General features: G+C 38.4%; 1 protein-coding gene across 2 annotated transcripts in view; it reads left to right on the top strand.

Moving 5' to 3' along the window:
• The window catches only part of STK32A (serine/threonine kinase 32A), a 170,438-nt gene that overhangs the window by 45,519 nt on the left and 110,120 nt on the right, over window positions 1-14,799 (top strand). For both annotated transcript variants that reach the window (XM_007473844.3, XM_056811446.1), the window contains one exon: window positions 14,021-14,076. In XM_007473844.3, the coding sequence (XP_007473906.1) occupies window positions 14,021-14,076 (56 nt within the window). The remainder of the gene's footprint in view (window positions 1-14,020; window positions 14,077-14,799) is intronic.

The raw sequence follows: 14,799 nt of genomic DNA on the forward strand, positions 1-14,799 counted from the left end.
AGGTAAAAGTTACTTTGATCAAGGCCAAATAAGTAGTATGTGGCAAAACCAGAATTTAAATCCATATCTTCCAACTCTAAATCCAGTATATTTTACACTGGTGTGAGCAGCTCACTATGAGTTTGTGGGCTTTTTAGCCAGATACAGTGTGTGTGTGTGTGTGTGTGTGTGTGTGTGTGTGTGTGTGTATGTGTGTGTGTATATCTTGCTTCTAGACCAGCCCCTGCATTAGGAGAACAAACAACCTCTGTGGAGAGACTATCTACCTTAGCTGATAACCAACTGTCAGGTTGCCAGAGGCAAGCCAGCATAGCTGAAACAGCAAGGTACCCTGAGGGAAAGAGGTGGCATGTGCCAAGACGGTCAATTCATTACTAATACTTTGTATGTCATCTTCCATCTGACCCTAACAAAGAAAGCCTAGGATCCTGAATTTCAATGCTAACCCACTGCAAGACTACCAGTCTTGTTTCCAGTCCACCCACATACACACAGCCATCATCATGGAGAGCAATCCCTATAGAGAAAGAGCCCTCAATCTTCAGCACTACCATCAACCAACTACACACTAGCGTGCAAATTAGCACAAGAATCCAAGAAATAGCAGTGTCCCCAGATTAACAATCTGCTTTAATCTCAGACCTTCATCTATGAAGGAAGCAATCCCTGTAGAAATATGATCTTGTAATTCTTCTGAAAGCTCTGAAGCCCTTGTCTCCTCAACAGCTCCAGCCTAGTCCTAGAAAAGAAAGCTCCTACCACCAAAATCCTTGGTGCTATCAAATGGTTCAATAGGAAAATGGATATGGTTTTATCAAAGAAAATAACAATTTAAAAGATTTATTATATCTAGTATAAGTAGGAAAGTGGTTAATTGGGCAAAAAAAAAGCTGTTATCAAGTTTTTCATATACAACCAAAAGCCATTCCCCAATAGATAAGTGGTCAAAGAACATGAAACAAGCAGTTGTCAAAAAAATTGCAAAGTATAAATATAAACATTTATCTGAAAGAATGCCCCAAAATCGCTATTTTTTAAAAATATACAACAAAACAATTCTGAGGTTTCATCTCACACCCAACAAATTGTAAATGTGACAAAAGATAGAAATATTTGAAGTGTAATGGTAATGCACTGCTGGTGAATTTGTGAATTAATACAACCATTTTGGAAATCAGTTTGTGAGTATGCAAATGATAGAGCTAACATGTTCATACCTCTTGCTCCAGATATTCCACTATTGGGCATATACCTTAAGGAGATCATGAATTTTTTTTAAAAGTCCCCATATCTACCAAAATATTAATGGCAGCACTTATTTGTGGAAGCAAAGAACTGGAAACAAATTAGGTAACCTATTGATTGGGGAATGGTTAAACAAATTTATGGTGAACGAATGTGATGGAATATTCCTATGCTATAAGAATTGACATGATAAATGCAGAGAATAATGGAAAAGGTTACATGAGCTGTTGTGAAGTGAAGCAAGAACAGTCAAGAAAATCTTATTCCCAAGGACTATAACAACAACTACAACAAAAGGAACAATCACCACAAAACAATTAAAGCTAAATCAAATCAAAAGAAGAAAGAACAAGCATGGGGTCAAAGAAGAAATATGAGAAAATACCACCCCCCACCCATTTGCAGAGATGAGAGGTTCATGTGTATGGAGAAATTTGGGCCAAAACAAAAGTTGGATCTGTAAAGCAAGGAGAGCTCAGAACATTTGGAATGCACAAATCATCGGAGGAGGGGGGAGAGACAGTTCCAATGGAAGTTTGGAGAGAGAAGCAGTTGGGACTCCAGCTGCCTGGGAATTCACTTGGCTGCTTCTGCCTGAAGGTGGAAGACAGAACCCTTCATCTCCTCTCTGGCCATTGCCTTCTACTTATACTGTGAGCTGAAGAAATATTTGATCTTGCCCAGAAGAGATCCTGGCAGAGTTATTGCCAATTTCTTTCCTCTGAGAAAATATTTTATTTATTTCTGCTGAAGAGACTTTATTTCAAAAGCCTTCAACCAATAGGATAATTTGGAATTAGGGAGACCCTGATTTCCCTCCTTCCCCAGCCTCATCTTATCCCCTTCTCCCCAAAGAATAAAAGATCCTTTGTACTAGTTTGTAGGATTGGTTTTTAGTGGGAAAATTACAACTTACCATCTATGAGAAAATCTCCATCAAGACTGTTGAGAAGGAAGAACAGGAAGTACGGGAGGGGAAGGGCTCAAGATTCAACCTCTTTCTTTTACTTACCTCCTGGTGCAACATCTCTAAATTTCCCCCACTACAATTCACCAAGTTTTCATCTCTAGTACAATTTGGCACCCCAGGAAAAGTCTGACCCACCCCAGGCTACAGGATATAGATCAATAGAAAAAATGATGCTGCAAATATTATTAGGGGTATCAGTGTTAGCTATCATTGCATACTATTGGACATACAACATCATATATTGCACGTTCACTGGAGTTGTGATGAAAACTATAGGTCTGGTAGCCAACTCCACAGCATTTATAACAAAAATGCCTCTTACCGACAACAAAGTAGTATGGCAAATAGTTACCCAAATTTACATATTTGCCTTGGCAGCTATACAAACTTTTACATACATTAGAAACATCCTCAAATTCTTTACACCCAAAAAGGCAGCACAGATTTTAGTACTAGATAACACCTTGGAACAAGACTTAAGTAATTGACCTTTTAGTTCCCTTGCAGCTCTAAATTTATGGACCCCTGAGAAATAATATTATCACTAAAGTGTACTCTAAAATTTTCACTTGGGCAGAAAAGAGAAACAGGTGAGGAGCTGGGAAAATCGATTATAAATCTTGCATGTATGCATGACTTTATAGTGATGAGGATTTCGATTATTTGGACATCTTCTGGAACTCTCTTTCTACCCAAAGCAGAATAACTAATAATATCTTACTTTCCATTGATGATAACTTCATTCTTAAAAATTAACCAGTGGAAGAACCAACAACAGGAAATTCCATTCTAGATCTGCTTCTCACTACTGTTAAGAAATGGTTCCTGAAGTAGAAATGGTGAAAACTTTGGTGAGAAATGCCCATTCCATCTCATGATTTCTGGTAAAGAAAAAAAAAGAGAAAAATCAGATATAGACTGACTTGCATCTTAGGTTTTGGGAGACAAAATTCTAAGAAATAAGATGGAGAATAGCCTAAAAAGAATAAAGTGTATGCACAAGGATCTTGTCAATCAATTTTTATTTTTAAAAAGATATGTTTTCCATTCTCCTTTTTTGCAGTAGCTAAGAGCTGGAGAGTAAAGGTATCCCCTCAGTTGGAGAATGGCCAAAGAAATTATAGAATCTGAATATGATGGAATGCTATTGTGCCATAAGAAATTATGGAAAGGGACCATTTCAGAGAAACCTGCAAAGTTTTGCTTAAATGAATACAGAGTGAAGTGAGTCCAAGAAAACAATGTGTACTATAAAAACATATTGTAAATAAAATAACTTTGAAATTTTAAGAACTCCAATGTAATGACCAATCATGATTGCAGGGTCCTGATGAAGAATACTACCTACATCTTAACAGAGAGGTGATGGACTAAATATGTAGAATGAGGCATATACTTTTAAGTGTGGGCAATGAAAGTTTGCTGTGCTTTGCTCTGAATATTTGTTATAGCATTTTCTAATTGGGGCAAAAAGGGAAAAATAAATTCTTGTTAGTAGAAGGGGAAATGAAACCCATTGCATATAAGGAGTGAGGAAGATGTACAGAAAATGGAAGTAAGGGCAATTAACAGGATGATTAAAAGAATGATATAATGTTTCACACATAGTAAGTACTTAATAAATATTTGTTGACTGTTGGTACTGTAAGAATAGTCTTGGGAAGGCTAAAACACAGGATAAATTGAGTCTGGCAAGAAAAGTAAAGGAAAATAAAAATGTTATTTTTTAAAAATTATATATTAAGAGTAAAGTGATGATCAAATAATGAATTGGACTCCTGCTTGAGGTGGGTAGGATAACAATAGCAAACTTTAGAGAGAAGGCAGAAATTTTTTAACTTTAATCGTTCTGTTTTCTTTCTCATGGAGAATAATCTTTAGTGTGGAAAAGAGAGGACAAAAATGACTAATGGAGGAGTTGAACCCTCAAATAATTGGGATTAAAGGTGACCACTGTCTAGAAAATGACATCTAGTTGGAAGGTCAGTCCTTTGAGCTAGTATATCAGTACATGTATCTGGGACAGGCGCTGCAGATGGACAGTGAGTTGGACCCAGAATTACATATGAGGAAGAGATTGGGCTGGATTCCATTTGGGAGATTGTGCACTACAACTAACAATCTCAAGCTGTTCACTGATGGAAAAAGAAAACTTCTCTTTTTAACCCAATTATCTTGGAACTACACTATAGTTATAATCTCAAAATACCTCAGTACTCTAAAGAAAGGATCCTTAGAGAGATACACAGTGAGCACTTTCTCTATGACTGATAATCTTAGAGAGTTTCCTAGAACCCTGAAAGATGTGAAGTGTTTATGGTCCCATAGCCAGCATGTGTCAGAGATGAGATGTGAGCCCTGGATCTTTCTGCTTCAAAGCATACTCCTTCCACTCCTTGGAGATGGCCCTAATCACAAATAGAGATGATTATGGTTAATAAATTGACAGGTAGGTGACACAGTGGATAGTGCCAGGTCTGGAATTAGGAAGATGATTTCCTGATTTAAAATCTAGCCTCATATACTTATTAGCAATGTGACTCTGGGCCAGTCATTTAAACCTTTTATGCCTCAGTTTCCTCATCTGTCAAATGAGATGCAAATCAAAACAACTCTGAGGTATCACCTCACACCTAGCAAATTGGCTAACATGACCTCAAAGGAAAGTCATGAATGTTGGAGGGGATGTGGCAAAATTGGGACATTAATGCATTGCTGGTGGCATTTGAATTGATCGAACCCTTCTGGAAGGCAATTTGGAACTATGCCCAAAGGGCACTAAAAGACTGTCTGCCCTTTGATCCAGCCATAGCACTGCTGGGTTTGTACCCCAAAGAGAGAGTAAGGAAAAATACTTGTACAATAATATTCATAGTTGCGCTCTTTGTGGTGGCAAAAAATTGGAAAATGAGGGAATGCCCTCCAATTTGGGAATGGCTGAACAAATTGTGGTATATGCTGATGATGGAATACTATTGTGCTCAAAGTAATAATAAACTGGAGGAATTCCATGTGAACTGGAATGACCTCCAGGAATTGATGCAGAGTGAGAGGAGTAGAATCAGGAGAACATTGTACCCAGAGACTTATACACTATGGTACAATCGAATATAATGGACTTCTCTCCTATTAGCAATGCAATGATCTAGAACTATTTGGAGGGACATATGAGAAAGAATGCTATCAACATCCAGAGGAAGAACTGTGGGAGTAGAAACATAGAAGAAAAACAGCTGTTTTATCACATGGGTTGAATGAGCTATGACTGGAAAAGTAGACTCTAAAAGATCACCCTAGTGCAAATATTAGAAATATGGAATTAGGTCTTGATCAATGACACATGTTAAACCCAGTGGAATTACACATTAGATACAGGAAGGGTTGGGGGAGGGGAGGAAAAGAGCATAAGTCTAGTCTTGTAACCATGGAAAAATATTCTAAATCATCTAATTAAATAAAAATTTAAAAAAAAAAGAAAAAGAAAACCCCATAGAGGATCACAAAGTCAGACATGACTAACGAACAACTGCAATAATAAATGTCTATTGAGTTGAATAGAATAAATGAGCTATTATTTCACCTACAGGAACTTGGAAATACAGAGGAACTTGGACTACTATCCCATATATTATTGCAAACTCTAAACTACCTAAAGAGTGTGATGTTTGGCCAGAAACTAGGTTCTATATGTAATTCTCCTCCCTTTCCAAGCACACTCTTTTAGGTACCATCCATCCTAAAAGAAGGGCAAGATCACAGCAAGACCTACATATGCATTGAATAGACTTGGTCTATCTAACAATGAATATGACAAAGCCATAATTTGATGTTGGAGTTTTTTCTGTTGCCATAGTAAGGGCCTTTGCTCATGCTCAAAGACCAGTTGGCCCTGGAAAAGCCAATACTATCTGGCTTCGTCTATGTGTCTAATACTGAATGTTTTGTGCATTTTCCCCATTGAATAGCTTGGGCTCTAATAGATGTGATGATTAAAATAGTGGGAGTCGTAAACTGTTACAGATAAAAGAGTGGTTGGCTTAAATTGTGACCGCAGAAAATATGGTTTCAAGACAGTGTCTTGTTTTAAATCAAATATAAAGTGGTCGCCAGGGGAAAATTCCCAAATATGAAATATACCCAAGCCAGCTGGGTTTTATAGAGATTTTAATTAATACAAATGAGGAATTAAAGAAAGAGAGAGAGAGAGAGAGAAAGGGGATAATGAGAAAAAAAGGCTAGGCCAGCTTAGGCCAGCCTTAAGAGAGAGAGATCAGTCAGTCTTCAATCCACTCACCACAAGATTTGTCCCAAGCAAAATTCTAGTGTTCAGAGAGACACCAGTTCAGCTTTGCCATCTCCAGAGAGAGATTCTTCTGACAGACAGTTCTCTCAGCTTTTCATCTCTTTTTAAAGGGAATTTTCTCCTGTGTCACCTCCCCTCAGTTCTCACATCTACCAATCACAGTAGACATTTTCCAAAGGATAGACCATTCTTAATTCACACCTAAGTAGACTTAAACTTTTGATTAAGTTTACACCTGAAAAAAACCTCTGAGTAAGTTCTCACCTCTTTGCTCCTTGTAAATTCACAAGTTGCCTGACCTTTATAGGTACTTAGCACCCTTTTGTATTAGATCTAAAAATAGGCACAGCTTAAGAACTTTTGCCTTACTATAAGTATAGGTTTAAGTATTTTTCATTGTTCAGCAAGGAGTTTCTTCCCCTAAAGCAGGCTTAAGTAGGGGTGGAGTAGAGGTCTCACATTCCTGATCTAAGTCCCTTCATTGTTTAAATGGGGAATGGTCTTAGCCAAATCTTATGAAGTAGGGTCTGAGAATTTTTTAAGATTCACATAGAATATTTGTAGGGTGCAATTGACTAGTTGACATGAAGGGTTTGTTGAATTGACTTGAGTTGAGTTGAATTAAATTGTATAGAAGCAGCAATTTCAAGTCACTGAAGAATCTCTTTCAGATGCAGATGAAAGGAGGTTATAGAAAGGATTGAGGATTATCAGTCAGAAGACCTGGGTTCCTGTCCCATTTCTATTTTTACTAGCCATATGACTTTGACTATGCAATTTTTCTTTCTCTGAAACTCAATATCCTCCTCTGTAAAGTGAAAGTAATATTATTGTGATGGGAGTTGATTAGGAATTCTTGGTGCCGCCTTTCTATTTTGGATTTCAGAAATGAAGGCTGTTTTCTGAGAACTGGTAGATGAGGATGTAGGGAGCAGATTCTTAGTAGAAGAAGGTTCCCTTCCTTGTGATATATGAAAGAGTTGAGGCACCAGCCTGGACTTTTCTTTCTTTTTTTTTTTTAAACCCTTTCCTTCTGTCCTGGAGTCAATACTGTATAATACTGTGTATTGGCTCCAAGGCAGAAGAGTGGTAAGGGCTAGGCAATGGGGGTCAAGTAACTTGCTCAGGGTCACACAGCTGGGAAGTGTCTGAGGCCAGATTTGAACCTAGGACCTCCCATCTGTAGGCCTAGCTCTCAATCCACTGAGCTACCCAGCTGCCCCCAAGCCTGGCCTTTTCAAAGATTCTCTTTCTTTTGGACTCTCAGACCACAATGTCTCTCCCCTCCCTTTCCCCTTAACCCATGAATGGTTAATGATAGCTTGCCAAAGGAAGCACATATTGCTCACATGGCCTGAAAGGGATATTACAGGGCTTTATGTTCATGTCTTCTGCCTTTCTTTTTCTTCTTCTAACCATAGCAGAGAGGCTAGAATTTCTAAAAATGAACTTTCCCTACCCATTATGTGGCAGCTAAGGCAGGCATTGATAGGGTATTACAGAAGCATATGGGTCATATTAGATATATGTTTGAGTTGGTTTAAGAAAGAAGTTCAAGGTCATTGGTCTTGAATTCAAATGTATGTAGAAGAGAGGATTTTGAAAATCATAGTCAGGCAAGATGATCCTGGAATATTGCCCTCTATGTGGAGAAGGGAGATTGATTGGGCAGCACCAGCTTTGAGATTTACTCTTGTGGAGAACCCCAAATTTTAGAATAACTGAGTTTGCATGTTTGGGCATGAATCTCTGAGTGAGAGAAAATTTCCCCAAATATGGGCCTCTTAGAGATCTGTTGCCCTATAACTAAAGTACTATAGTCATGCCATGTTGTGGAGTAAGAGGTGGGTGGTGAGATATGGACTGTATTACCCCTTTGCCAAGACTGTGAGTTGCTCATGGAGTATGCGCACCATAATATGGGATTGCCTATTCATTCACCAAGGCAGGTTTATCTATAGAAAAATGTAACATTTGTGTTTTTTCAATCTAGTCATGTCTTCCGAGTACTTTGTATTCCATGCATTTTCTATGAGGGGTGAAATAAAAGTTGCCCTTACCACTAGACCTTTATATTGAATGTCTGCACCAGAGTTGAGACCCTTCTCTCCCACATTCGGGGAAACTTAAATATGAGCTGTAACAGGAATATAATTTGAGAATTTCTCAGGGCTCTAAATCAGAGAGAAAATGATCTTCTTGGGGTCAGGCCCTAGAACCAGACCCGACCCAAGCCCAAAGTTTTGAGGTGGAGGAAAGGGTGCACTTTTTTTTTTCTCTGACCTCACCCCCTAATACAGCCTCCTTGCTCATTCCCTGATGCTTCCTCTCAGACTCAATCCCTTGAGGCCCCCTTCTGCTATGCTTACCTGAGGTTCTCTTCTCTTACATGATGCACCATGAATTTCTTTTGTACTAGCTGCTTTATGGGCTTATTGTGAGGAAATGAACAAATGAAACAAGTATGTTAAGGTCTTTGTAATGTGAATCTTAAATTTTCTCAGACTCTACCTTGGAACATTATCTTAAGGTTATGGTTAAGGTTATTCCCCATTTAAACAATGGAAGTACTTGGTCAGGAATGTATTGGGAACTCTAACATTACTCCACCCATACTTAGGCATACTTTAGGGGAAGATAAAGTTGTAAACTCCTTACTGAACAATGAAAAAGTACTCAACCCATACTTATAGTGAGGCAAAAGCCCTTAAGCTAGGTCTATTTTTAGATCTAATACAAAAGGGTGCTAAGTACCTATAAAGGTCAAATTAATCACTAAAAGGTCAGGCAACTTGCAAGGGGCAAGCTTAACAAAGAGGTGTGAAGTATTCAGAAGATATAATCTACCTAGAGAAGATAAGAACTAAAAACTAAGAATGAGCTGTCCTAGGAAAAGCGTCTTCTGTGATTGGTAGACATGAAAATTTAGGGGAGGTGACACAAGAGAAATTTCTCTTTAAAAGGAACTGTCTGAACCTGTTCAAGGTAGTTCAAATTAGTTCAGCGTTGGTAGCTGAATTGGAGGTCAGGAGTCAGAGGAGGCTGCTGGGTCTGTGAACACTAGAGTTTTGCTTGGAAAGATCTTGTGGTGAGTGATTAAAGACTGACTTAGGTTCTCTCTTAAAGAGAAAGGCCTAGGCCATTGGCCAAGGCCCTAGCCTTTTCCTACTATTTCCTCTTATTCTGTGTCTTTCCCTTTCCTTAATTCCTTCATTTATATTAATAAAAATCTCCATAAAACCCAGATGACTTGGGTATTTCATATTTGGGAATTTTTCCCATGGCGACCACTTATTTTTGATATAAAATCAAGATGCTAAAAATTATCTTTACAGTTTGGGCAATTCACAGTCTAGAAACCCATATTTTCATGGTCACAGTAATTATAGAGTCGTGGATAATTTCAGTGTTGAGAATGATGACTGCAACTGCATTTTAACAATAATTTTTAAATTTTTAAAAATTTTTCCAAAAAGTTTCAATTATCTTTTAAAATTTGATTTGTCTGTTACATTAAAATAACCAGTTAACACCTTCCTTTCCTTCCCTGCCCCCAGTAAAGAAGGTAACATTTGACAAAAAGATATACATATATATAACTCTATGTCTTGCTTATTTCTATCAGTTCTTTCTATGGAAGTTGTCATGATTGAAATTCTCAAGAGACAGTATTTCTTAATTTTTAAGTTAGTTGATCAATTGGCCACTCAAGACAAACTGAACTGGTCAGTAGACTTCCTCTATAATCCAAATGTACACCAAGGAGCACAGGAAGGGCAAAAGAGACCTGGGCCAAATGAGAGCAGTGGGCCAAGAGACAGTAAGCAAACTCTGGCACACATTTTTTTTTATATTCCTTGTGACCACATTCTTTACTCCCTTCCCTGGACATCCCAAGACTTTTCTGATTGGTAAACAGTCACTGTCCAGAAGCTGAGCTAAGAGACTTCAACTCCTCCCTCATTACTTCATCACCTTCATCACAGGAAGAGGCAGGCCATAAGAATAAGAAAGAAATAAGAAAGCTCTTTCCTCCCTGCCACATGGCTGGGTCAAAATGGCTAGTAGACATGCTAGGTAGAATTTACAGACAACTTAATCTTTTAAGTAGGTCAAGTGGCTGCTCAGCCCTACCCCAAATCCTGTTATCCTCAACAAAATGGATCATCCAATTCAATTTCATAGACTGGGGAAGTGAGACTGTTTCACTTTGAAAATCAAACTGTTTTTAGAGGACTAAAAGGGAAATTATTTCACAAAAGATATCTCAATTCAAAATTAATTTTTTTAAGGTTGACATACACAACTCATTCTTCAAATAGCATTTCTGTTGCTCCATACAACATTCTTTTGTCTCATCTCATTCTGTGTAGTTCCATGTTTTTTTTTTCCAAAATTAACCTGTTCCTCATTTTTTATTATATGGTGGTATGCCATCACAACCATATGCCACAATTTGTTCATCTCTTCAATTTCCAAGTCCTTGCCACCACAAAGAGAGCTGCTATAAATATTTTAGACTATATAGGTTCTTTTCCTTTTCCCCTGATCACATTAGGAAATGAACCTAAAGATGGTATTGCTGAGTCAAAAGGTATACCCTTTGAGCATAGTTCCAGATTATTCTCCAATATGGTTGGATCAATCCACAGTTCCACCTTGCATTTTAATAAAAACAGATTTCATATTTGATATGTATTATATGTGAAATAATGGTATATACCTAATGTTATATACTATACATATTTTAATGGTATGACTGTTGTATCATTGGTTTAGCCTAGTGTCCCCTCCTGAGCATGAATTATGGAGATTTTGCTTACTACTCAGCAGCACTTCTTATATAATACAAGAAGGAGCTGGAATAGATGAGTAATACCTTACTTTCTGTCATTTTACATTCGGCGCTGGCTTCCTCACTATGCTGAACTGTCTCACTTGGAAGTAGCTTCAGGCAAGAAAAGGTCAGGATTGGAGGTCTTTCTCTTCTCTCTAATTGACTGAAAAGAAAGGTACGAATAAAATAGACTGACACTAGGACTTGAGGCCCTAACACTTTCCTGTATTCGATACCTGAGAGTTTTAAGGACACTTTCAGTAGGACAATTCAGCATTTGTCACATTTATCAGGGAGCTTGCATTCACTCCTCCCATCAAGTTGGCATGCTGGTCAGTGGCAAAAGTGAATTGTAAAGACATGGTGGCCTTGGTTGTAGAATGAAGAAAAAGAAAATTGACTTACATTTAAAGGTCTGCACATATGAGTTATTCTGCTTACTAGTTGTGATATGTTCATAAATCCGTGATCTCATCCATAAAGATAGTCTCAAATTCAAATCAACAACCTATTCATTACTTATAATTGTTTAAAATCATAAGTTTCCATTGATATCTTTTATTTTTATAAATAAATATATATCTATATCTATATTTATATTATGTTTTTATATTATCTCATATCCCCCTCCTTTGCTCAGAGAGCTTAACAAAGAACTTTTTAAAATCAGCTAAATCAATCAATATGTTTTTAAAAATCTGATATTATATGTGATCTTACCCACCTGGACCCCTCCCTCTCTGCACAGGACCAGAGAGAACTATCTCCTCATATCTCTTCTTGGAGCCAAGCTTGTTCGTTATAATTTTACAACATTCACTTCAGTTGTTGGGTTGTGGTTACTTTTAACATTTATAGAAATGTAGTAGTAGTCTCTCAGTAACAGAGGATGACAATTGTCTTTGTGCGTTTTCATCTATGGTGTATAGATGAGTGTGCACAAAGGCACTTGTGCGTGAAGATTTAAGTGGAAAAGTCGATGCACAGAGACAGTCCCGCTCTCTTGGCGTTGGAAGCCTGGGTCCAGTGGCACGAAAAGTCGTTACACCTGGAGACTTCCTCAGCTGCATTGGATGGCCGTGTTGTCTTTTGTGCTCCAACACGCCCTAAGCACTCCACAGTGCTTTGCTGCATCGCCCTCTCAGCCATTGAACCTTCTTATTGGTTTCTTCTGTCTGTTCGGCCAAAGCAGTCTTCACATGCTGGGTGAGCAAAGCCCTGGTTCACCAGGGGTCTACGACCCGATGGCTACCCTCACAAGGTTTAGCCAGCCTGTCGAAGCCACTGCCCGGGGTGTGGCTGCTGCCGCATGCTAGCAGCTACTGGGAGCCACAAGTGAGAGCTGGGTGTCAGGTGAGGGTCAGAGGCTGGAGAGCTGCCCTAAGAGGGCACGACAAGCCCTCCATACCAGAGATACTACCCCTCCCTGAGCACCCCATACACCCCTATAGAAATGTAGTATCTATGTAAATATTGAAAATGTTTTCCTGTCTCTGCTTATTTCTCTTTGCATCAATCCAGATAACTCTTTGTATGTTTCTGTTTACATCATCATTTCTTATAGTAAGGCAATATTGCATTGCATTATATCCATCTACCAGAATATATTTAGCCATTCCACAACCAATGGGCATCTACTTTGTTTCCAGTTCTTTGCTACCACAACAAGTGCTGCTAAAAATACTTTGTTGTGTATGGAGCTTTTCTTTTTGCCAATGACCTCCCACATGGAGTATGGCATCTCTGAGTCAAAGGATATGGATGTTTTCACCACTTTATTTCCAAATTGTTTTCCAAATTTCATTGTATTAACAGCACCAATAATACACTGCTGTGCCTGTCTTTCAAAACCCCCAAATTAAACATTTCCATTCATTTCTATTGCCTGAATACAGATGATAATTGAACGGAAAAGAGCTTTTACAGTCACTCTCTTCCATGCCACTAACTGACCCTCCATAAATTCTCATCCTGTATGATTCTTGTCCATTTCTTTCTGTAAATCCTCCACTGAAGAGCCACTCACCAGCTAGAAGTCTACTTCTAGTTTTTAGAATATTTCGTGGATTTCACATCAGCATTAAGTTTATCTACCCTTATTCTTACTTCGTGACCAGAGTACCTTCTCTTCCAGTTATATATACTATGCAAATATCTTCAAATATATAAAAGTATTTACACACTGAGTACTCATTCCTGTGCTGCTTCCTTAAGGATGATGCACTTCCTCACTTAGGAAAAGACAAATTCATTCAAGTTACCACAGCAAATAACTTTATAAGGAGCAAGTACAAATGTAGCCAGATTGTCAAGTTCTTATTTATAATAGGAACATATTGGCTCCCCCATTAAATTATGAGCTCCTCAAGGATAAGGGACATTCTTTTTGCCTTTCTTGTATCATCTGTGCTCACCACAGTGCCTGGCATGTAGTAGGTGCTTGACAAATGTTTATTAACTGACTCACTAAAGTGTTGTTTGGCATTATAGGCAGCATCGGTGAATCCTATTTTGTGCCCACCTTCCCTGAAGAGAAAACTTCATACTTTACCTGAAGAGAAAACTGAATCTAAAAGCCTGTTTAATTTTATTTCTATATAAAAAATAATTTCAAGTGGTTAGTCAACAAACACTTACCATGTTGTCATTTTTGTTTCTTTTCCAGTCAACTTTGATCATTTTGAAATTTTACGTGCCATTGGGAAAGGCAGTTTTGGAAAGGTAAGCATCAAAACTGAAAGGATCCTCAGCTAACAAACAAAAGCAGCAAGGATAGCCCGACTATTTGTCTAATGAGATCATAAGGGAAAACACTGGAAAACTAATGGCTTTCTAGTAGCTCCCATTGTACTAGCTAGACTCCTACTGTTTGTGTGCCTTTGCTAAGAAGTCTACCATGTCTGGACTATCTCTTTACTTCTGTCTTGTAGAAGCTAATTTCCCTCAAACCACATATCTTAAGTAAAAAAATAGAGAAGAAACCCATCCAGAGTGGTCTTAGAGCCCCCATCCCTCCAGTCTATTCTACCTCCTGAGTTCCCTCTCTCTCTTAGAAGAGATTCAACATAAAACGACTACTGAAACCATAGTGATGCAAAAAAGTCCCTGCCACCAAAATTCAAGGGCTTCCCTTAGGTCCCACCATCTAGGTCTGCAACCCTACTCACCTTTAGCATTAAAGCAGTATAAGAGATAGCATTAAAGGGACTTTTATGGAATTTCATGTTACATTTCACTAACAAGAGAACTAACAAGAGCAGCTGACTCCTTAAGGAGTCTAGGTCTGTGGGGCAGCTGGGTGGCTCAGTGGATAGAGAGCCAGACCTGGAAATGGAAAATCCTGGGTTTAAACTTGGCCTCACACACTCTCTGGATGTATGATCCTGGGCAAGTCATCTAACCCTCCCCCCTACCCCCCGCCATTGCCTAGCCATTAACACTCTT

Source organism: Monodelphis domestica, chromosome 1, assembly GCF_027887165.1.
Source record: "Monodelphis domestica isolate mMonDom1 chromosome 1, mMonDom1.pri, whole genome shotgun sequence".
NCBI lineage: Eukaryota > Metazoa > Chordata > Mammalia > Didelphimorphia > Didelphidae > Monodelphis > Monodelphis domestica.